This window comes from Stenella coeruleoalba, assembly GCF_951394435.1.
Source record: "Stenella coeruleoalba genome assembly, chromosome: 2".
In the NCBI taxonomy this organism is placed as follows: Eukaryota; Metazoa; Chordata; class Mammalia; order Artiodactyla; family Delphinidae; genus Stenella; species Stenella coeruleoalba.
This window is the reverse complement of record NC_137147.1, coordinates 47,904,219-47,927,687: the sequence shown is the minus strand read 5'-3', so window position 1 is coordinate 47,927,687 and position 23,469 is coordinate 47,904,219. Positions and strand designations below refer to the sequence as shown.

At 38.8% G+C, this 23,469-nt stretch overlaps 2 protein-coding genes across 3 annotated transcripts in view; one reads left to right on the top strand and one right to left on the bottom strand.

Moving 5' to 3' along the window:
• The first annotated feature begins 570 nt into the window (after window positions 1–570).
• Window positions 571–16,812, top strand: RTRAF (RNA transcription, translation and transport factor). The gene is made up of 8 exons (XM_079914461.1): window positions 571–735; window positions 2,361–2,485; window positions 5,739–5,838; window positions 10,183–10,269; window positions 11,170–11,258; window positions 13,451–13,519; window positions 16,304–16,352; window positions 16,474–16,812. Exons 1-8 carry the CDS (start codon window positions 675–677, stop codon window positions 16,626–16,628), a joined length of 735 nt encoding a protein of 244 aa, XP_079770587.1. The 5' UTR covers window positions 571–674; the 3' UTR covers window positions 16,629–16,812.
• Window positions 16,813–16,935: 123 nt separating this feature from the next.
• The window catches only part of NID2 (nidogen 2), a 79,568-nt gene continuing 73,034 nt past the window's right edge, over window positions 16,936–23,469 (bottom strand). Inside the window, exons 16-21 of one of the 2 annotated variants that reach the window (XM_079914460.1) lie at window positions 21,354–21,483; window positions 20,773–20,944; window positions 19,796–19,953; window positions 18,477–18,600; window positions 17,892–18,004; window positions 16,936–17,614 (exon numbers count right to left, since the gene is read on the bottom strand). In XM_079914460.1, the coding sequence (XP_079770586.1) occupies window positions 17,604–17,614; window positions 17,892–18,004; window positions 18,477–18,600; window positions 19,796–19,953; window positions 20,773–20,944; window positions 21,354–21,483 (708 nt within the window). In that variant the 3' untranslated portion in view covers window positions 16,936–17,603. Of the gene's footprint in view, window positions 18,005–18,476; window positions 18,601–19,795; window positions 19,954–20,772; window positions 20,945–21,353; window positions 21,484–23,469 lie in introns of both variants that reach the window. The other variant, XM_079914459.1, reaches the window with a different exon arrangement.

Sequence of the window (23,469 nt, the reverse complement as noted above, 5' to 3'; positions counted from 1 at the left end):
GAGGGCCTGATTTGAGGCAGCATCAGTGGGGTTGGGAGAAGATGAGGGATTTGAGAGAGACATGAGAGAGAACAGCAGAAATCAATGAACTAGTGGATGTTGTAACTTCAGTAAGAGGGAGTAAAGGATAAGTCCAGGTTTCTGGCTTCAAGATTCTGGCTGCTGGTGATGTCTGGAACTCTCACACAGTATTACAGTTGTATGTTTACCTGTGGGTCACTCCCAACGAGTCGTAAAGGGACCTTGCTAAAAGTCTTTGCATTAGCAGTGTTAGAAGAGCATCTATTATGTAGGAGGCATATAATAATTAAATGAATGAATGAATACACTGAAAATAGTAAACAGTTTGCATGATCAAGACGGCGAGGAAAGCAAGAGGTAACTGGCTTCTCAGTTGCTTTCTGCCTATTGTACAACTAGGAGGCTGACAATAAAGTTTATTTGAGCGTCGACGTGCCCCGACGTGGCCCCGCCTTCGCAGCCGGAGCCGCGATTGGTGGGCATTGGCCGGCGGCGGCCGTCCCTAAGCTACGATTGGCTAAAGCCGCCGTCATTTCGGAGCGCCCGGCGCCCGCCCGCCCTCTCGCCGCGTCGCCGGTGTCTGTGCCGCCCGCTCCTCCTCGCCTCTCCTCTCCCGGCCGCAGCCTGGGGGACCGGAGCGAGCAGCGGGCACCATGTTCCGACGCAAGCTGACGGCCCTCGACTACCACAACCCTGCCGGCTTCAACTGCAAAGGTGAGGAGGCGGTCCCGGGCCCGCCGCGCGTCAGTGATTCCCCCCCCCCCCCCCCCGCTTCCCCGCCGCCGGGCCGCCGTTCTCTCAGCGCCGGCACCTGGGCTCCCCACCCGGACCGTCCGCGGCCTTGTCTCCCCTGGACTCCTCTCCTCCCGGCCGCCAAGCACCTCTGCTTTCCGCCTTCCTTCCCCGGCTTCAGAGCCCCGCCACCCGCTCTTGCCTCGGCATCAGCACTTTCTGCACTTGCTGAACTCCAGACCCCACGCCCACCCCACCCCCCCCCCTCGCCCGCACCCTCAACGCTCTAGAGGGAAAGTCTTCGCTTTTTGACGTAGCCCTTCAGCCCCGTGGCTTCCCGGGTGATTGGGCGATACCTTGAGCACCTGTTGGGGGTCAGCACAGTGGTGGAATCCGAGGAAGACGCTGAGTAACTTGAAGACTCGTTCATTGCCCCTTGGGAACTAAGGGGTGGAGTGGGGGCAGTGGGCGCCCATCCGGCAGTTTGAGCTCGAGATAGAACGAAGTCCAGGACTGACAGTGTCGGAGCAAGCGCGTATAGGAACGAGCTAATGACAGTGTGCGAGTCGTGCAAAAAAAGTTCATAGCAGACGAGCGGGGCGGTTGAATTGTAAATACAAAGGTATTTGGTAATTCACAGCATTAAAATTGTAAGAAGTATTAACATTGCTCCCCACTGCTACTCACCTACTACCCACTATTCATTTTCTTCCATAGTTCTTGGCCTGTGGTAGACTAATAAGTTTGAAAGTGATCAAGCACACCCTGGGATGTTCAGACCATTGTATAAGTCTCAAGACTTCATAAGGGAGGCCTGAATTTGAATTCAAGCTTGAATTTTGTAATTGAAAATAATTTCCAAGCAGGATAGCAGAGTTTTGTTGATCTGTAGAAGCATGTCAATTTATAGAAACTTGTTTTTCTGCTTTGCCTTTTATGTAAGAAAAAAGGTTCAGTGGTAGTAGAGCTTAGATCTGAATTTGAATCTTTGAGCCTCAGGTTTTTTCACTGGTAAAATCGGGATATTACCTACCTCGAAATGGTGTGGGAGGATTAAATGAAACAACATCTGTACTTTTTCATGAATGCGTTTAATGTGCCATAACAGTAAAAGACAATGGGAGTCAGTACCTTCTTTCTGTTTGCCATTTAATGTCTTGTACGTTATGATTGCTGTAAATTTAACCTGGCCCAGTCCTTCCTCCTCTTCCCCATAGGAACTGGAATAATAACTGACACTTAAATAGCAAAACTGTGTGCTAGACACTGTTTTGATTGTAAATATTTTATTTAATCTTCATAACAACCCTATGAGGTAAGTCTTACTATTACTCCCCATTTTGTAACTCAAGAATCTGAGACCTGGAAAATTTAGGTAATTAGCCCAATTTCACACAACCACTAAATGTCTGGAGTCAATTTGAATTCAGGCCAGGATATGAACATAAGTCAATCCAAAGTCTGCACTTTCAACTCCTACTTCAAGCAGCTCAAGTAACTTATAATTTTGGAGTTAAAAAAAAAAAATTCCACAAGACTGTTTGTGAAGGAAGTGTTTTACCTGTTACCTAGTGCTTCTCGTGATGTATATGGTGTTTTTATTGCAGATGAAACAGAATTTAGAAACTTTATTGTTTGGCTCGAAGACCAGAAAATCAGACACTACAAGATTGAAGACAGAGGTAATTTAAGAAACATCCACAGCAGTGACTGGCCCAAGTTCTTTGAAAAGGTAATGAATTAGAAAGTAAAATAAAACGTACAGAGAGCTTGTCTAAAAATTATATGAAGACAGGCAAGCTTAAAATTACTGTGTTCTTTTAAAATAAATAACACTAATAATGATCAGTGTTAGAAAAGCTAGACTTCAGGGATTTTACTTTTTTCTTACCATGTTTTTTTGTTTTTAAAGCAGATTATATTATCTCTTCCTACCAAACATTCAGTATTAGATAGAAATAGTATGGTGAATCATTAGGCATGAGGGTGGAGGGGAGTATAGAGTAGGCTGAGGAGAGAGGAAAGCTCATGTGCCATCAAGAGTTTGAACTTGACCCAACTGGGGAGCTACCACAGTTTTAGGTGATATGACTGGACTAGTCTTCCCACTCCTCACCTTTCCCAACCAATCCCTGGTTACTCGAAACTGTCAGCTTTAAGCTTATGTAGCTGGAGAGGAGGCCCTTATCCCCAGTACTTAGATGTGTGCCTGACATACAGTAGAGAGACCTGTTTGTTTCATAAATTTATATATTTGTGTGTGTTTATTTGTATACATATATGTGTATGTATGTAAATGAATGATATATGAATATTCATTTCTGCATTTTCTCTATAGCAAAACTTACTCTGTATTCACATCTTTTAGGGCCCTATACCTGACTAGCCTGCTGCCCATTGAAAACTAACTTTATAGACTGTTAACTAATAAAGGTAATGGCACAAGTAGACACTCAAAAAAAAGGGAAGAAATAGTTTTGTCCAGAAACACTGAGACTTCTTAAATAAACAGTGACACATATTCTCTAAATAGTAAAAATGGCAAAAATCAGAATTTTTACATTACATTAAAAATATAGCAGAGATACAGTTAGAGTATTATATTAAAATAAGATGTTATTGACACGCTTGAAAACTAAGATTATGTCTTGTATTTGCTTATTTTTAACATACACAGTTGTCCCTTGTTATGTACAATAGAAATAATCCTGAAAAGATCTGCGTGTGTTATCTTATTTTTGTGGCTGGAATAACTTTCCTGTTGACCTAGTTTAATTTTAGTAATGTTTTTGCAGAAAACAGAGTTGTTTTCAAATTAGAATAAAAATTGCATTTTACAGTATCATTATTTACATTAAACATTTTTATTAGCTCTATTACTTTGACGAGCTCTCTTCCTTTAAGAATATGAAAAGTAATGGTCACTTCGGCAGCACATATACTAAAATTGGAGCAACAATATAGAGAGGATTAGCATGGCCACTGCACAAGGATGACATGCAAATTCGTGAAGTGTTCCATATTTTTAATTGAGTTATTTGTAGTGAGGTGGATGGACCTAGAGGCTATCATACAGAGTGAAGTGGGTCAGAAAGGGAAAAACAAATACCATATGCTAACACATATATATGGAACCAAAAAAAAAAACAAACAGGTTCTGATGAACCTAGGGGCAGGACAGGAATAAAGACGCAGATGTAGAGAATGGACTTGAGGACCCGAGGAGGGGGAAGGGGAAGCTGGGACGAAGTGAGAGAGTAGCATTGACATATATACACTACCAGATGTAAAACAGATAGCTAGTGGGAAGCAGCTGCATAGCACAGGGAGATCAGCTCAGTGCTTTGTGACCACCTAGAGGGGTGGGATAGGGAGGGTGGGAGGGAGATGCAAGAGGGAGGGGATATGGGGATATAGGTATACGTATAGCTGATTCACTTTGTTGTACAGCAGAAACTAACACAACATTGTAAAGCAGTTATACTCCAATAAAAATGTTAAATAAAAGAATATAAAAAGTGACTAAATTTTCATTTACTGGTGTTTAGGTACCTAAGTTTCTAGTTTTATGAATTAGAGGATTGTGTAAGTTACATACTGCCTCTGACAATGGGCAAGTTTATTTACCATTCTGTGGCTCAATATTGTTATCAATAAATGGGGATAACAGTGGTATCTATCTCATAGGAGTGGTATGTATTGTTATTGAAATATACCTATGTACCTTTTCACAGAGGTGCCTGGACCATAGCAAGTGCTATATGTTTATTAATTTCCCTGCCTCTACTACTATTATTGCTACTACTGGATTATTTTCCTTTGCCCTTCAAGAGTATTTTTGAAATTTTTAATAGGCTTCTTAAGACTTTGAAATATATTGTTAGGATTTTATATTTCTTATATTACATGTACGATGGCCTGCTCACGTGTACAAGACAATACAGAGTTCCACATGTGGAAGGGTATTGAAGAATATGAAAAACTTTCTGATGAAAAACACCCAGAAGTGACAGTAAAGTAGTATAACCTAAAGATAAATATATTGGAACTTACACAGATATTATCTTTCAAGGTGGTTTCTTTGGAATGATGATGTCATTGCCTAAAGTATATTTGGAACTTCTTTTGGAAATACTTTTAGATCAGGAGACATCTTTTGAATATCCTTAATATTGACAGTTTTTTTATATTTGAACATGGATTTGCTTTTTGCATCATGACTAAATCTTGTGAATGAGGTGCTTTTTTTTTAAAGCAGGGGAATAAAATTTTTGATTAGAAAATAAGTGATGGCTAAAAAGTGCTGATTCATTAATTATCCCCCAAAGAATTTCCAAAAAGGAGTTCCAGAAGTTTTGAGTAATGTCATTGTTGGTGGAATTAGATTTTAAGTTCCTAAGAGACTTAGTTTAAGGACATACTCATTTGAATATGCAGCTTCTGACATTTATTCAAGACGCTTGTATGTGACATGGCTTACTCTATTCAGAAGCATTTCCACGATATGAAAGCTAAGATTTAGATAATAATTGGTTTTGTTTTGTTTGGGGTTTTTGGTACATCCTCCTTTTTAATTAAAGTCCTTTTTATTTACCTGCTCTATGTGTATTGAGACCTGGAATCAGAAAGTTTAGATTCAGCTCCCCGATTTAAGTCGTATAACTGTCAGCAAGTGTTGACCTCTAGGCTTCGGTTTTCTCATCTACAAAATGAAGTTATTCTGCATCTAGGCAGTGGTGCCCTATCTGGAATCTGCAAAAGTAAAAATTTCAAAAAGCATGATGGGCCTACTTCATTTTTTATCCCTGAGTGGTACACTTAAGTGTTTCCTTCCTTTGGGTTATATAATTGCATCAAAGGTTTAGTAATGTAAATGTTATAAGAAATTCTTAGAGATCCAAACCAAGGTCTCTTTCAACTCTACCATTTTTTTATTTTGTGACTTTATAGTAATAATGAAACCAGACTTTTTATTCCCCTTACAGTATCTCAGAGATGTTAACTGTCCTTTCAAGATTCAAGATCGACCAGAAGCAATCGACTGGCTTCTTGGTTTAGCTGTTAGACTTGAATATGGAGATAATGGTATGTTTTGTGGGGAATGTCTGTTTTAAAGAGAGAGAGAGGAAAGGTGGGAAAGGAGTGTAAAAATGTAGGGAACTTGCCGGTTTGTCTTACATTGTTTTACCTTTGGTTCATTTTAAGTTTTGTACATCCTCGTCTCACTTTACAGCATGTGTTTAAAAATTTACTTTTTGTAATTATTCTTCTGTATCCAGCTCCCAAATTGTCTAGGAAAGAATTTTCTTTTCTAAAATTAGAGAGTCTCCTTACTCTCATAAGGTATTAAAAGCACTGGTTTCCATTGGTATTTAGATTTTTCTTTTAGAATTTGAAGGCGATGTCTTCTGAAGAAGAAGGCTAATTGAATGTCTTCTCACAATGTCACATTACTTTGGTGAATTTGCCATCTTTCAGTCTGTACCTTAGCCTTTCAAGTTCACTTGTTGCTGCTGTCCCAGAATTGATAGGATTTCAAGTGTTGGTTGCAGCAGGTAATTTCACAAGAGACTGAAATATACATCTAATGCAAATTTGCACTATAGGCCAAAATATATTTATTATTATTGTTTAATGTTATTTTATTACAGATACTTGTATCATTGGAAGGTTTTGAATGTTAGTACCTGTAGTAAAAATAGTTTTCCAATAAACTGTTTTCTCTCAGGCCATTTCAGTTTGAGAGGCCTGCTAACATCTGAATGTAAGATCTGATTATCTTACTTTACCTCCATCCGCTGCATTTATGTTGTTCTCTTTCATGGGACTGTCAGTTCCAGTCCTCTTAATGATTTACGTTTGAAGCCTTTTTAATGTCTTTGGCCTCTCCCTTTTCCTCTCATTCTGTTCCATCCTTTTTTCCCTTGTCATATCTTTCCTTCTCCATCCTCACTGCTGTCGCCCTAATTCAAGCTCTTGCCACTTTTTCCTGAGATTATTGGAATGTCTTTCATACTAGTCTCCCATCTATGTCACCCTCTAGTCTCATCCACATGGCCCACCAAGCTAATTTTTTGAAACATAAATGTTTTAGAATGCTACACTTTGTTTCCAAACGATAGTTCCTTTTACGTATTCAGAAACCATTGCTTTCCCATTTAACCCTATAGCTTTTTAAGTCATTCGCCACTTTCCATTTTGCTTATGTCTTACTTGCGCCACTAAATAGTAAGCTGATACTCAGCTTTGTTTCCTACATGGTACCTCTATTAGTTTCCTGTTGCTGCTGTAACAAATTACCACAAACTCAGTGACTTAAAAGACTGTTTATTACCTTACAGTTTTGGAGGTCAGAAGTCCAACATCTGTATTAGGACTGAAGTCAATTTGTCGACTGGGTTGGTTCCTTTTGGAGGCTCTAGGGGAAGATCCGTTTCTTTGTCTTTTCCATCTTCTAGAGGCTGCCTGCATTGTGACTCTGGCCCCTTTATCTTCAAATCTAGCAGAACATCATCTTCTAAACTCTGTGATTCTGCTCTCATTGTCACATCTTCTCTGACTGACCTTCCTGCCTCCCTCTTATAAGGATGCTTTGGTTACATTGGGCCCACCTAGGTAATCCAGGATAACCCCTATACCCCCAATTTCAAGGTCCTTAATTTAATCACATCCACAAAGTCCCTTTTGCCATGTAAGATACCATATTCATAAGTTCCAGGGATTGGAATATGGACATTTTTTTGCGGGGGAGGGAGCAGTCATGATTCTCTCTGCCACAGTACCTGACATAGTTTCTGGTGTACAGTAGGTGTGCTTATCAACCATAAATGCTTGGTAAATTCAATACATGAATGTTTATACATACTGGTGTGGAGCATCAACCAGCTGTTTTTTTGCTGGTTCTTCAAACTTAAGTTTCAGGTGCCTTATGGCAGAAATCTTAAGGAAAACTCAAAGACTTTTTCTTTACTATGGAGCCTTTAGCAAAATATGCCTGTTCTGGTCTGAGTTGGTAGGAACTCTGTTAGTTAATTGGCAACAAAGTATTCTCCAGCTTTTCAAGTGTTTTTCAGCTATTCCCACATAAAATTATAGTCACATTTCAATTTATTTCTATTTTACCCTTATTTAGTCCATTTGTCCCATTTTTATAATACTTCAACTTAGGTTACCTAGGTTGTACCAAGAACAGTAGATGCCATATGATTGTGTATCCTTGTAGTTGACTGTATTACTGTTAAGTACAGTTACTTCTCAGTGATAAGCGTGGTCTTCTTTAATGTATTAAAAAAAACTGAGTTTGCATGAGAAACACTGCCCCTTATCGGTAGGAGGCACTGCTGTGCTTTTATGGTTTTATATTAATAAGTTGCATTCTTCTTGACTTTTAAGTTATTTAAAATTTTTATTCTTATTTGATAAAACCATTGTGAATTTTTATTGTTTGTGCCTTAACGTTTTTTAAAGCCTTTTGCTAGCTTGTCAATTAAGGTGATTAAAATCTGACTTAAATTCTTTTAACTCTTTTGACATAATTTTAGATTTACAGAAAGATTGCAAGAATAGTAAAAAGAATTTTTCCATACTCAGATTCTGCAGATATTAACAGTTTACTTCATTTGCCTTATCCGTCTCTCTCTCTGTATATACATACTCCTAATTTTTTCTAAACCATTTGACACTAAGTTGTAAATGATTTCTCTTTTACCCTTATGTGCATTTCCTAAAAAAAGTCATTGTCTTACATAGCTACAGTACATTTATCAAAATCAGGAAATTAACTTTAATTCTTTACTGTTATCTGTATGTGAGATTCACATTTCATCATTTGTCTCAATGTTCCTTATGGCAAAAACAAGCAAACAAAAACCTCCAAAGCAGTCCTGGATCATGTGTTACATTCATTCTCCTTAGTCTCTTTAGTCTCCTACAGTCTGGAATAGTTACTCAGTCGTCATGCTTCAGGACACTGACATTTATTTTGTAGAATGTCCTTCAGTTTGAGTGAGTCTGATGTTTCCTCATGATTAGATTCAGGGTTTGTAGTTTTGTTAAGAGTAACACAGAAGTGGTGTTGTGTTCTTTTAAGTGCATCGTATCAGGAGGCATGTGTTGGTGATATGCCTGAATACTGGTCATGTTATTCTGATCACTTGGTTAAGCTTTCTTCAGTGTAAAAATTACACATCTTGTGGAGAGATATTAGATGATTTCTATATGTTTCTCCTCTTCAAACCTTAGCTTTAGTATACGTTTGATGATTTTTGCCTGAGTCAATTATTACGTTGATTATGATGACTAGAAGGTGTTTTTCTAATTCCATCATTCCTCTACATTTATTTTTTGTCTTTCTACTATAAGGAAGAGCTTTCCCTTCTCACCAGTTTATGTTTGTTTGTTTATTCAGATCAGTGTAGATATGTGGATTCTTATTTTACTCAGTGGGTCTTAATCCTTTTTTGTCATCGTGTATTTTGATGTTTACATTGTTCCAGGTTTGGCCAGTAGCTCCTTTAAGCTAACTCCTGTCTGATTTAAATTTTAATCCTTTTATTTTCCCATTTTTTTTCCATTAGCAAATCACATAAGCACTATAGCCAAAGATGGCATTTTGGGCCTTAAGTTTTGTGAATTACTATTAAATATTTTTATTTGTAAAGTCTTTTAAAATATTATTTAGTATTTTTCAGGTAAGAGTAATAAAATCTCCTTTTGGAATTCTGCATTTTAAGTCTCCATAAAATAAGTTTAGGTTTGTATATGATGGTGTATTTGAAGTGATTTTTTTTTTCTTTTTGCGGTATGCGGGCCTCGCACTGCTGTGGCCTCTCCCGTTGCGGAGCACAGGCTCCGGATGCGCAGGCCCAGCGGCCATGGCTCATGGGCCCAGCCACTCCACGACATGTGGGATCCTCCCGGACCAGGGCATGAACCTGTGTCCCCTGCATCGGCAGGCGGACTCTCAACCACTGCATCACCAGGGAAGCCCTGAAGTGATTTTTTTTTTAGAAAGCAAGGTTTTTGGTTTTGTATACAGCATTCACAGAATTTGTGAAGAAACTTCTTAGTGTGTTTGTATTTAACCTCATGTGACCTATACTTACCCTTCTCCCATTCTTCTACCCCTACCAAGTTTGACAGGAAGCTGAAAAGCAGACTTTCTCTTCTAAAATTTAGATAGTTTTTGAAATGTTTTACTTTAAGAAATGTTAATGAAAAGATATTTGTGTCTGATAATCATTTCAGCTTAATTAAAAAGCTAGTCACATTGTCTTCTAGTAGATTTTTTATTATAGCATTTTTTTTTTTGAATGCTTGGGTTGTCTTATGCTTATAACCAGTTTGGCTCAGTTAAATTCAGTAAATAAGCAACGTTTGTTTTACCTTAAGTTGAAGCTCTGCAAACTGTATTTTTGCCTATTTTTACAGCTGAAAAATACAAGGACTTGGTACCTGATAATACAAAAAACGCTGACAATGCAGCTAAAAATGCAGAGCCATTGATCAATTTGGATGGTAAGTTTATAAATGCATAAAAATGATCATCAACATTTTTGGTTTCTTAAATGTTTTTTACTTCCTAGAATGAAGTCTGGGTTTATTTGGTTGTAGTAGATTAAGAGTGTTTCATGCAGACAACATTTGTGTTGATATTTTATTCTCTGTGCTGTTTTTTACTGTCAGTTATAGTGTGCTTTCTCCCTCCTCTTGTAGCTGAATATCTGAAACTGAAAATGCTCTTCTTTCATCTGCTCATAGTAACTTGGGGGTTTTGATTTTATTTAATCATGGTGGTGATTGTTTGCCTTCCTGGGTGCAGAAAATATTTTTTCTAATCTAATGACAGTATGAGACAAGTGTTAAAATTTTTCATTGTTTTAAGTCCCAGATGTCTTTAAGTAATTCTTTCTCCTTTTAAAAGTATTAAGATTCTAATTACTTAGATTATAATATGTTAAATATTCTTTCACTGACTGACTGTGACCTGTAATTTATGAGTTACCCTTAATGAATTAATAAGCTGCTTGGATGCTCTAGAGCTGCTGCTTGGAGAAAAGGTTTTGGGAAAACTGTCCATTGAAGGGAATCTGTGTATTAAAATTAATAGCTTTGGGAAGAAAGGTTAATTAATAGTGTTACATAAATGGGCCTTGCAGAGAAAGTTACAGAACAAACCTCATGTGAGTTAATTTAGTCATTTATTGGATTGTTCACTTTGGTTGATTAGTAGGAAAACCATTGATCTCATCAGTTTACTTGATTTACCCCATACTGCTTTTGTCAGCAGCAATTTTAGAAATTAAAGAGATTTGTTGTTACTAGAAAATAAATTTTTTTTAAAGTTTATATGTTTACATATACGTTTGTAATTACATGCTTGCAGAGCTGTAAGTTTCCATTTTTAATCTTTTATAGTAAATAATCCTGATTTTAAGGCTGGTGTAATGGCTTTGGCTAACCTTCTTCAGATTCAGCGTCATGACGATTACCTGGTAATGCTTAAGGTCAGCTTCATATTCTTGATTCTTGACAAAAACTCTGTATATAATTTTAAAAACTTCATTTTCTAAAAATAACTGTTTGATATTTAAATCTATGGTAGAATGAGGAAAATGTTGGAGGAATGTGGGACATAAAGCAGATTTCTTGAATTCATTGGTTTTAGCTTACCTAACAACTAATATCAAAGAGTGTTTACTGTGTGCCTGCCACTGTGCACAGATGACTCATTCAATCCTCCCAACATTCCTAGAGGTGGATGCTAGTGTGTTTTTAAAATATGTATATGAAGAAACTGAGACTTAAAGATAATAGATAAATAATGTTCAAGCTGACATAGAAAATGATAGTCAGGATTTTAATCTAGGCACTGGACCTTATGCTCCATTCTTTTCTTTTTTGGCCGCATGGCATCTGGGATCTTAGTTCCCTGACCAGGGATCGAACCCATGCCCCCCGCATTGGAAGCAGAGTCCTAACCACTGGACCGCCAAGGACGTCCTGGTCCATTTTTTTTCCTATATCACCCCACTTCTGTTTAATCAGTCCTTTTAAATATTCATGGTCTGTATTCATTAAGATTGTGGAAAATGCCAAACTTACAATGGTGAATTTGGTCAAAAACATACCCCCAAATCTCTTTGAGGAATGAATGTTTCTGTCCTCCAAGCCCCCCATCCTAGATAGGCCACTCAGTTCATACCTTACAGCAGGGAACCTGATGGTCTAAAAGAGGCCTCTTATTTCTCGGTGGAAAAATATACTCATGCTTCAGAAGATTTATGTTGAGTAATTTTGATAGTCTAGTGGGGGGAAGGGGAGGGGCAGGGGAGTGGTACTACCAGACTTGGAAGTTATTTTAGAAATTATTATTGATTTTATGAGAAATTAAAGAGCTTTAAATTACTTTAAACTGCTTTGCAGGAAATTGAATAATTTCACTCTACCCACAAGAGATCATAATTTATTCTCCTTTTTAGAATTGTATTTATTAAATGACAGTTGTAATATGGGAATACTGTTCTATTCCTAGATTATTATAATTTTCTATACTGAATCTGAGTGTTAACTCAGATTTTCTCAACTCAGATTGGACGCCAAGAGACAAAAGTTGTTTTTAGTGAAATTTAGCTCTTTCAAAGGCTTGTTCCTTACTCAGGCAATTATAGAAATTGCTTTGGAACAGTTCTACGGTGGTTATGTCAGCTTTAATCATAAACTGAGTGAGAGGAGAACAGACAATGCTAGCATATTTGGGGTGCTAAAGTACAATATAAGTCAGTTATAATCAAAAGCTTTATAAAATTCTAATCCTAGCATGTTTGTCCTTTTGAGTTATTTTAAGAAGGATTCAAACAATACATGACAATATGGAAAACATCCATATTGCAGCTGTGAGAATCAATACATTAACTGTTTGGCAACTGGACTGTGTAAAATACATTTGCAGTTACTGTTAGATTGGTTTAATTCTTTTTCAAATGTAGCATTTGGTTTTTATTAAAAATAATTTTTCAAATTTTCACACTTATCTTGGGGTTGCAACTGTCATCCACTAATTAAAATTCCATTAAAAAATCTTACTTTTTATGTGTGAGCAGGTGCGTGTATACATTTGTGTCTGCAGTGGTAAAATGCCTTGCTAATGAAAAAAATGTGTCCTTTGAAAGATCTGAAAACATTTTACTGTAATAAAGTGAAGAAAGCAGGGACAGTGTGTATGATATGCTACCCTTTGTATCAAAGGTGCATATGTGTGTGTGTGTGTGTGCGCGCACGCACACGTGCACTTGCATATATCCCTGAGTGTGCTTGTAATTTGATAGAGGCCTTGTGAGTATACACAAGGATCTGGTAGCAATAATTGTTTTCTGAAAGTATGGCTGAAGCTTGGGTAGAAAGGAGACATACTTTTTCGCCATGTATCCTTCTTTATTTAAAAAAAAATTTTAGCACACACAAATTACCTATTCAAAAAATGTAATTGTTATGAACATCATTCCACATTATTAAATATTAGAAGTGAAAACTTTCATTACAGTAGCTATTTTTTTAATTTTTAATTTGCTGGGGAGTTTGTTAATGAATTAGGTATTTCTAATTTCATCAAATTGGGCATCCTTATTCTGTAGTCTCAGAGAAGAAAAGATAACAAACAGCCTATAAAAAGTAAAAATACTATTTTGGGATTTCTTAGGCAATTCGCATTTTGGTCCAGGAGCGCCTGACACAGGATGCAGTTGCTAAAGCAAATCAAACGAAAGAGGTATGCTGTTTTTTTAATTTAAATAAATTTTAAATTAATTATTACTGAAAGTTTCTTTTGGTTGTCATAAGTTTGAACTTTACCTGAGAATGCTTAAGATACCAATTCTGTGTTAGAACTGCCCAGAGAAAGAATAGCTTACTTCAGTGGGATTGAATTTGATTCTGAAGCAAACTGTATCCAGTTTTTTTTTTTTTTTTTGTGGTACGTGGGCCTCTCACTGTTGTGGCCTCTCCTGTTGCGGAGCACAGGCTCCGGATGCGCAGGCTCAGCGGCCATGGCTCACGGGCTCAGCCGCTCCACAGCATGTGGGATCTTCCTGGACTGGAGCACGAACCCATGTCCCCTGCATTGGCAGGCGGGCTCTCAACCACTGCGCCACCCGGGAAGCCCTATCCAGTCATCTTTGAGTGAAAAGTGAACTTCATGTTTATCTCACTTCATTACTTTTAAGAAGCCTCCAATAGCATATCCACAGTCTACCAGTTCAAAACCACCGCATGTGCCCAGTTAAAGTTTATTTCAAAGAACTTAACACTTGTGAAATTTACTGGGTTATTTTGACTAACTGCTAGAAAACAGGACACACCTTCTCTTTTTTAGTAATTCATTTTCTTTTCTATTTAAGTCTTTATCTTCACACTTTTGTTTCTTCAGAGAAATCTCAGTTTATTCTATTTCCTAGCATAAATCATAAAAATGTAGCCTGTTAATAAATCTAGGCTATTTTTAGATGAACTGTCCTAGAAACCCAAATGCCCTTGAAGTCCTCTTGACTATGGGTCAGTACAGAGAATGTCCTCAGGGGTTAGCAGCTGCAGGTGTCTGATAATGCCCCTTCCTGCTACACAGATGAAGGTCTTGGGTACAGTCCACATTCTGGACCCTGGTCCTTCTATTGTGTCTCCCTCACCCTCCAATTCCCCAATTGTCCTCTGATCCCATCTTTATCGAAGCCCAACAGTATTAAGGTTATTAATGCCGGGGCAGTGTAGTCTCCTCTAAAAGACAGTTTCTTTTAAAGTTTCTTATTGACTTATTAATTATGTATGAATCAGGCCACTGGAAATTGGATTAAAGATCAGCTTATTTCACCCACACTATAGAACAGACAGTAAATTGTTCTGGCATAATAAAATCATTCATCATTCAGCAAAATTATGCCTTTGGTTTGGAAGGCAGTGCAAATAAGGCCATAGCCAAATCTCTTTGCTCTTGTTTGCAAAGTAAAATTCAGCTTATTTTCAATGCTCCAAATAAATCTGAACTTTAATGTCATCTCAAAAGATACTATGCTGGGCTTCCATCGTGGCGCAGTGGTTGAGAGTCCGCCTGCCGATGCTAGGGGACACGGGTTCTTGCCCCAGTCTGGGAAGATCCCACATGCCACGGAGCGGCTGGGCCCGTGAGCCATGGCTGCTGAGCCTGCGCGTCCAGAGCCTGTGCTCCGCAACGGGAGAGGCCACAACAGTGAGAGGCCCACGTTCCGCAAAAAAAATAAAAAAGATACTATGCTATAATAATACAGTGGAAGAGTTCTATAGTTGAGTGTTCTTGTTTGCAATCGTTCATAACTAGCATTTGGGGCGTGTGGTCATCTTCAGGGGTGCCTGTTCCTAGGTGGTCTGTTGGCAGATGAAGGGAGAACAGAAACTCTGGTACCAGACTGACACAGAAAGCTACTCAAGTACAATTCTACTCTAGTTTTTTGCTAACAGAATTTTCATACCCATTTGTTTCTTCATGTGTATAATGTATTACTAGTGATTTTAAAGCATTTTGAGTCTGGGTAGATTTGCATTAATAATTAGGCAAGAAGTGAGTAGTGACAGCATTTGTACTGTTGAAAGTATAGTGACTTTTTTTAAAACTGGTGATGATTTTATACAGTATAATCAGCAGAAAGTCTAGACTGCCTGTCCTCGTTTTTATTTGATAGTTATTGTGAACTTTATACAGGTTGGCGCCACCATAGTCACCATCTCTGGTATATCTATGCAGGTGCTGACTGGTTAGCTAAATGGTTTAGATTCTGTTCATTTTCCTAGATGACTTCAAAGTAACTTTTAAATGAACTGTTGAAAGTTAATATAATCTGGTAAACATCATGCTTGCAGAAAAAAAGCTATGTATATTTTAGATTTGTTCAATTCATAAAGGCAAATTAATGTGCTCCGAAGTAAACTTGCTTGAGGAAATTCATCTTAAAAGTAGTCCTGGGCTTCCCTGGTGGCGCAGTGGTTGAGAGTCCGCCTGCCGATGCAGGGGACACAGGTTCATGCCCTGGTCTGGGAAGATCCCACATGCCGCAGAGCGGCTGGGCCCATGAGCCATGGCCACTGGGCCTGTGCTCCGCAACGGGAAAGGCCACAACAGTGAGAGGCCCGCGTACCACACACACACAAAAAAATAGTCCTATTTGCCTGGTACACAGCTGCTTACTATAACTGAAACGGTGACAGTGGCAGCCCTGCTCAACCTTCCTTCCATAGCAGTAGTGACAGCACTTCTGCAAAAAAGAGCTATTCTTTCATATGTCTGGTGTTAAAGGATTGGATGTGTTATGGGACTAGCTGCCCACTACATGTAAAGGCCATTCTTTCCTAACTAGTTGTAGTAGGAAAAAACTAACTCATAAAAAGGCAAATTTAAAGAGAAAATTCTCAGGCACCTTGCCACTGCAGCTAAAAGGGTTAAAATAATAGCTAGCTGCTTTTCAATTTGAGGTGAGAAAATGTGAACGAATAACTATACAGTCTGATTTTTGTCCTTTTTTTTCTAAAGGGCTTGCCTGTTGCTTTAGACAAGCATATTCTTGGTTTTGACACAGGAGGTAAGTAAGTGATTTTGTTTTAATTCAAACTGTTTATAGAGACTTACTTACTGAATATTTGGGGGAAATGAGTGAATATATGCAAACGTTATTGATTAATGCAGTGTTTCTTATGAAACAGATGCAGTTCTTAATGAAGCTGCTCAAATTCTGCGACTGCTGCATATAGAAGAGCTCAGAGAGCTACAGACAAAGATTAATGAAGCCATAGTAGCCGTTCAGGCGATTATTGCCGATCCAAAGACAGACCACAGACTGGGGAAAGTTGGAAGATGAACATTTTAGGATTTCAGCTTCTCACCTACTTAGTACAGTTGGGAACCATGTACGCTTTGGCATGTGTTTGGAAATGTCATGTCTTCAAGGGAAGAATTCCAGAAAATTGACTATGTTCTACAGGTATTTACCATCACTGCATTTTCTTTAATAAATTTGGGAAGGTGATTTTTTTGTTTTTTGACCATGTGTTATGTTTATGTATTTGTATAATTAATTAATCTGCTTCCTCCCTTGTGGTTTAGGTACATGCCACCCCCTGACTTCATTATACATATAGACAATACAGATCGTTAAGTCATAGGAAAACTTAAAATATTTTATTGGAGTAATCTAGAAAATTTGAGAACTGTTACATCTTTAATATTTATATATAAATGTAATTTCTGTGGGTAATTCTATAGAGGGACTTACAGGATCAGAAAATACAAACTGAAACATTGTAGCACCTTTTAATATAAATAGAAATGCACTTATGCAGAGGTAAAAAAAAAAAATCTTAGAATAAGTTGGCTCTTTCCCATCAGTTCTGCATAGCCTTCTCTACGTCAGGGTTTATGATCTTTAGGATCATATTTTTGTACTGATCACATGTACTTTAATTTCTTGACCAGGAAGAATCTGTAGCAATAGTCAGATTTAGGGTCTTAACGTGCTCTAATTGGTTCTTAGTTCAATTAATTTGGCCTTTTAAATATGACATAAATGTTTATTAAAAGTTGCTTTAATAAGCAACAATTAAAATTGTTACCTTTTTAAACTCGAAATAACTTTTGTTTTTAAAAATACAGTAGTAAAGATTGAGGTATAAACTTTTCACAAAATATACTTAGTCTTTTTGCACTGAAAATGTTCATATGTCCAGAACTTCTAATGGCCAATTGCTTTTTCACTTTCTTCACCTTTGTCCGCAGTAAATGTTCTTTAGGGTCCTGATTCCGATTGTAAACTCCCAAGTCCTTTATAATACCATATTTACTTTCTTCCTGTGGAGGGAGGGGATAGCATGTGAGTATTTTATATCCAGTTTGCCACAGCAAGTCTTTTAAAGAGGAAATATCCTAATAGACCTTTTTTTGTGTGTATAGTTAAGCTAGGTAGACTTAAGGTAGTAGAATGGTTACCCCTATGTGTTGGCCATTAGCTTTTCTAGGTCAGAGTGGCTCTCACCAGTGGCAGCAGCAGGCCAAGTGTGGTCAGTTACCAGATCTCTCTTTCTCTACCTGACTGATCCAAAGGAGCCACCTGAGCATGTCCGTTTACCTGTTGGGCAGTAGGGGTAGACTGCAGTTATCCCGTAGAGATGAGATCGCTGCTCTGGGAGATACTCATCAGTAAACTGGCCACTGTCTCTATTTACTGATATAACACCATCCCTGGTAACAGAAAGGAAGAGTGAATTCATAGGATTTAAGGTTGGATAGAAAAAGCCAGTTTATCAGGAAGAGAAATCTCTGCCAGACTTCTAGAATACATTTTTAAAAGTCAATTTAAATCACATAACTAAGTTAGATACCTCATGGTACCATTTAAAGGTAGTCTTTTATTCTCTGAAGATCAGATTCAGAGTAATGTGCTTCCTTTTTGGATAGTTTATTACCAAATAGCTCTGCCCTTTTTAAGCTGCATGTGAGCAATACCATTACATTTCTGGGTGACGTAAAAGTATGCTTTTAAAAGCAGTAACACTTGAATGATGTTAATCTCTCTGTTAATGAAGAGAGAATGAAATGAAAACTTCAGCAGGAGGGCTTAATAACTAAAGTTGCTTACTAACATTTGGTACAAGTGGTGTGTCCTCCAAAACTGGACAAGCCTGGAAAGGCAAACTGAGTGTGTCAGGCTCACCTTCTCCAGTCGGTGTGGTAGAAGTGATCTGCATAGCTCACAATGCTGAACGGGTAGTTGAGGTTGTTTTGAATAACACGCCGTCCAGTTCCATCAGGTAGTGTACACTCTAGTTTTTTAGTTCCTTTTAAAACATCAAAGAGGGAAAAGAGATCCTTTCATGCGATGGGAAAAAAAAAAAATCCTTTACCAAAAATAGTGGTAGGTAAATTCATTCTCAAAGGAAACAAAGGTAGAACTAGAATATTCTATCCCCATTGCAATAATACAAATTAAAAACTGTAAAATTTTCCTATTCTATTACCAGTCTTCAGTTTGTTTAAGAGCGTTATAGTTTTTAGTGGAATTTAAACTCTTAATCCTTTTTTGGAAGAAAGGATTGCATTTACAGAAATCTGGCTAAGTTTCTCCCAAAGTAGGGCATTAGAGATGAAATTATATCAGTGTTAAAAAAAAGTTTGTATTAGCTCTTAAATTGTTACAAACATAACATTTGGACAAATATTAATACTTGCCCTTTGTAAGCAATGTATAATAATAGCCAAGGCTGCCTTTTAACTAAAATCCTTAATTTTTTTTTTTAAAGACTGTATTATTTTCTAGTTAGGAATTAAAAGTTCCATTTTTCAATGTAAATTTTTTAAAAGTTCCATTTTTCAATGTAAATTTTTTAATAGCTAAACGAGGCAAGAATCTCCAAGTTTCACATTTCTCATGGAACCCTGAGTTAAATTTCAAATACTTATTAAAAATATAAATGCAGTATAATGAAACAGCATCTTTTCAGTTGTGCTAATAATGAAATCACACAACAGAAAGAGAGAACCTGGGAATAGGCAACCCAGATTTATTACTGAAGGAAGCCATCCTGCCACATCGCTTTGTCCTCAGCACAATAGCATACTGACTGTTAAAGTAACAGATATTTATAAATGTTATAATACTGTCAAAAAAGGAAAATAACTCCTGTTCATTTAAGCCTGTCGATTCCAACAATGGCTAATATTTATTTTTAACCTAAAAAGTGTGCCAAGTGCTCACGTGGAGGAAGGGCAAGCAGTACAAAAGTAGGTTGGACACAGTACTAGCCCTCAAGCTTACCACCTGATTCAAACACATACATCCAGGACCTCAGGAAGTTCATCACAGGAGTCATTACAAAGTGCCCTCTAAAAGGAGTCGATCATTTGCTGTACTCTTAGAAATGTAAGCCAGAAGTCCTAAATGGTGGGATTTGGTTTTACTGTAAAATCTGTTCGAGTGCCCACGCTTACTGAACATGGTAGTGTTCTGTATTTGCATTCCATGAGTAGTAGTACCTGCATCTGCCCAGCAGAGCAATTTGGAGAAGGGGTCAAAGGTTAAACCATTGGGTAGTCCAATGTCTTTATTCACTAGAATTCTTCTATTTTCTCCATCTAAAGACGACGATTCAATTTTAGGAGCTTCTCGATTCCAATCTGTCCAGTACAGGTTGCTGTGGATAAATTAAATGGAGAAAGATAAACCTTCCCCAATGTATAGAACCCAAATTTCAGAACCATCTTTGAGGCTTTTCACTAAGCATTTCTGAGTCAAAAACACTTCGCTGAACATGAAAGCTGAAGGTTATCTTTACCGATTTGAAGGTTTCTCTGGAATTTCATTTGGTAGAAGCCCCATTAAATATGACAAGAGTTTCTTAAGGTATAGAAATCCTCCCTGATTCTAACAAGTCCTACTGAAACACGGACCAAGTTATATGTCCCAGTTGATGACCTTAGCAATTATCATAGACAGGAAACATTGTTCTTTTGACTGTTGCCACTGTGAAAATGAGGCCAGAGAAATAACATGCCTGGTGTCTGAGTTTTGCTTACTCACCAGCTAATGCAGTAACCTCACTGCAGGTTTAACGCTGGGATTTCCTAATGTGTTGCTGGAGGAGACCGACTTCATTCCGGTTGAAGTGCTGTCTCAGGCTTGGCCCGATTTTCTGATCCAAAGTGCCCCCCAGTCTCACTCACATACTCTGAATTCTCTGTGTATCACATCACAGGCTTAATAATTTCCTATTATCCATTAGTTTACTGTCTTATTTCCTCCTAGTAGAACATAAACTCCATGAAAGAACAGACCTTGTCTTTGCCTAAACAGTACCTGACACCTAGTAGATCCTCAGTGAATACTATTAACTTAATATATTTTGAACTTTTATGCCCATGTTCTGACCCTCGCCTACAACTGTACTTAGAGCCCAAGGGCTTCAAATGAGGATCTACAGGTAACAGAGGAGAATTAGGGAAGCCCGGCTGACCCTCGGATTGGATCCACAGCGATGGCGCGGGGGTTCACCAGGTCCGTGTGGAAGAGGGCCCTGCGCTCAGAGCCGTCCAGCCTGGCCCTCTCTATCTTATCCAGGCCGCTGTCTGTCCAGTACATCGTTCTATGAAAGTGGTCGATGGCAAGTCCTTCGGGGCTTATCAGACCTGGAATAAAACAAAGGCAGGGCTGGAGCAACTGCAGCTGTGAAAGGTGAACCTGAAGCAGAGAGCTCTGCTTATTACTATGTTTGAATAGTTGGGGGAAAAAAGTCTTGAGAGTTTCTAAGTCAAAACACACGGAGTCAATAGAGGAACAGATCCTGCGTTAGTTCTTCTGCCACCTCTAGTACCCTCTAACCTAACAAGACCTCCCAGCCTGATGGCAGCAGGCATCCCCAGGGCTGGGGCCCCGCAGCATCAACTGTAGCCGCACCTTGAATTCTTACTGCAAGCCCTTTCTATTCAGAGTCCCATCAAGAAGGCAGAGGGGAGACTTTGGCATAAAAGAGGCAAACAACTTGGACTTGGTAGAATGAAATGGAATGGGAATTGTCTTCTGGGTGAAGCTGCTGACCTGAGTTAATGATGGTCTCGGGCTCTGCTCCCGATTCCAGACGGGCGCGGCTAATTGTCCGTCCAGCAACGTCTGTCCAGTACACCATCCTCTCCCGGCAGTCGTAATCAATTCCCACGACTATGGAGCCCTTTGTGACCAAGACACCGAATTGGAAGAATTAGGATTCCTTGCATTTTCCCGACTTCATGCTCGGCTGCCTCACTCGTGCATGGCTGCAGCGAACAACCCTGCATCACATGGTTTTATGGCAGCCAAGCACAGTGGTTAGATGTGTTGGTGATGGAGGCCAACTTCCCAGGGCAGAGCCGGGCTTGGCCACTTGCTAGCTGTGTGACTTTGGTACTGAACTTCTATATTCCTTTGTCTCCTCATTTGCCAAATGAAGATAACAATACCTGCTTCACGTGGCTGCTATAAACAGTAATACCATAAGTGCTTATAAAATACCTTAATCAGTAATTAATATACTGTAAGCTCTCAACAAGCACTATTACTATTGGTGGTAAAGACAGAAGTGATTTCATGAAAAGATTAGCCCGTTCAGTGATTAGAGGACAAATGCTAGTCTCAGCGAAGTAAGTCTTTTAATATTTCACTGGACAAAAACTGACTCTTTCAGACGTTATCAGCACTTTTTCAAAAAGCCTTTCTAAAATTTGCCAATATATAACAAAATCTACCCTCCCCTCCTGTGAGATCTTTCTGCTATCTGAGGTGCAGTTGCCCTTACCCCCATCTCTGCCTCTTACTCCAAGGCAATCATTTAGTTGTACTCTTGTGTAAAAGAAAGTATACAACTTGATGGGTTAAGGAACTGGGGAATGGTGGTCACCTGACCTCTGGCTAGGGAGCTCTCCCCTCCTTCCTTATTACTAAATAAATGATGCAGTCTTTTTTTAAATGCCGAGTCTGTGATATTCCTTTCCAAAACTCTGCACAGAAGTTGCTTCATTCAATTTCCAACCCAGAGTCCTGCTCTGAGAAGCCTGGCAGACCTGCAGAGCCAACATGCAGGGGCCATCCAGCTATCCCTGAGGTCATGCAAGCTCCCTGCTTGCCTAACAGCCTCCTGGGGCTGTCCTGAACTTATGCCTCTGGGAGAGGAGTCAGTACAAGAAACTACAAGGCAGGATTAGGCTCCTGTGGAAGAGTGGGCAGTTTATATGGGAGGATCTGAAGGTCAAGTACAATTTTAAAATTTAAAGTCATCTGTCGCGGGCACGGGTGCATGGGCCTCCATTAACCCAGGGAATCATGGGATCCATTAACTCATGTAAATGATTTCAAGGTTTCTTGGAGGAAAAAGTCCCAGTTTAAGTAAGTTTCCACAAGATGTGCTTAGAACCCATATTCCATTTCTCTTTCAGTTCCACCACCATTACCATCAACAACCCTGCCCTCATCAGAGGCAAGTTCAGAAATGCAGTGAAGCCGCCTGACTTGGCTAGAATAAATAGACAGTTAGCTTGAGGTGATGACAATTTTCTCTTTTAGAGAAACTTTACAAACAGCAGCGAGTATTTGGAAACTCATACACAACTCACATCTTGAAAACAAAAAACCCCACATTCTTTTCTGAACACCGGCTACTTCTAAACTTTTTTGGACCAGATAAGAGGTTATTCATTAACAGAAGTAAATGTAAACATGGACGCTGTATTATTCTTTCTCATAGATGAGCAAATACCTGGAGCGTGAAGTTTAGAAACAGAATTAGGCGATTTTCCATTGTAAGTGTCAGTGCCCTTCTGGTGAACTCCCTTCTCTTTGCAACATTTTAGAGAAGAAATCCCTTCTCCAAAATGGAGTGCCTTGACCATAGGGAGGCTGCTGGCTCAGGAAGCAGCCAGCATCCCCTGGGGAAAGCCCTGTCCGTTCCTTTCCACGATCACCCACGCTTCCCAAAGTTTCATCTATGACGGAGTCAAAGAAGATAAGAGGCTGGTCGACAGAACCAAATGGGAGGGCAGAGGGCTGCAACGATAAGGCCGTCATTAGTTGGCTTCCAGGATCTCTGCAGAGATGTCTATGGCTTAAAGAGAATGCTGGGGACCCGGGTTTACCTTCTGTCACTTTCCCTTGGATCCCCACATGCCGCCTCAATACGCTGACA

Bases quoted from the DNA above. Each gene is read 5' to 3' on its own strand.
- RTRAF (XM_079914461.1), top strand. From the start codon at position 675: ATGTTCCGACGCAAGCTGACGGCCCTCGACTACCACAACCCTGCCGGC. The intron at 2,486-5,738 runs GTAATGAATTAG...TTCCCCTTACAG, and splicing joins GGCCCAAGTTCTTTGAAAAG to TATCTCAGAGATGTTAACTG. The intron at 11,259-13,450 runs GTCAGCTTCATA...GGGATTTCTTAG, and splicing joins ATTACCTGGTAATGCTTAAG to GCAATTCGCATTTTGGTCCA.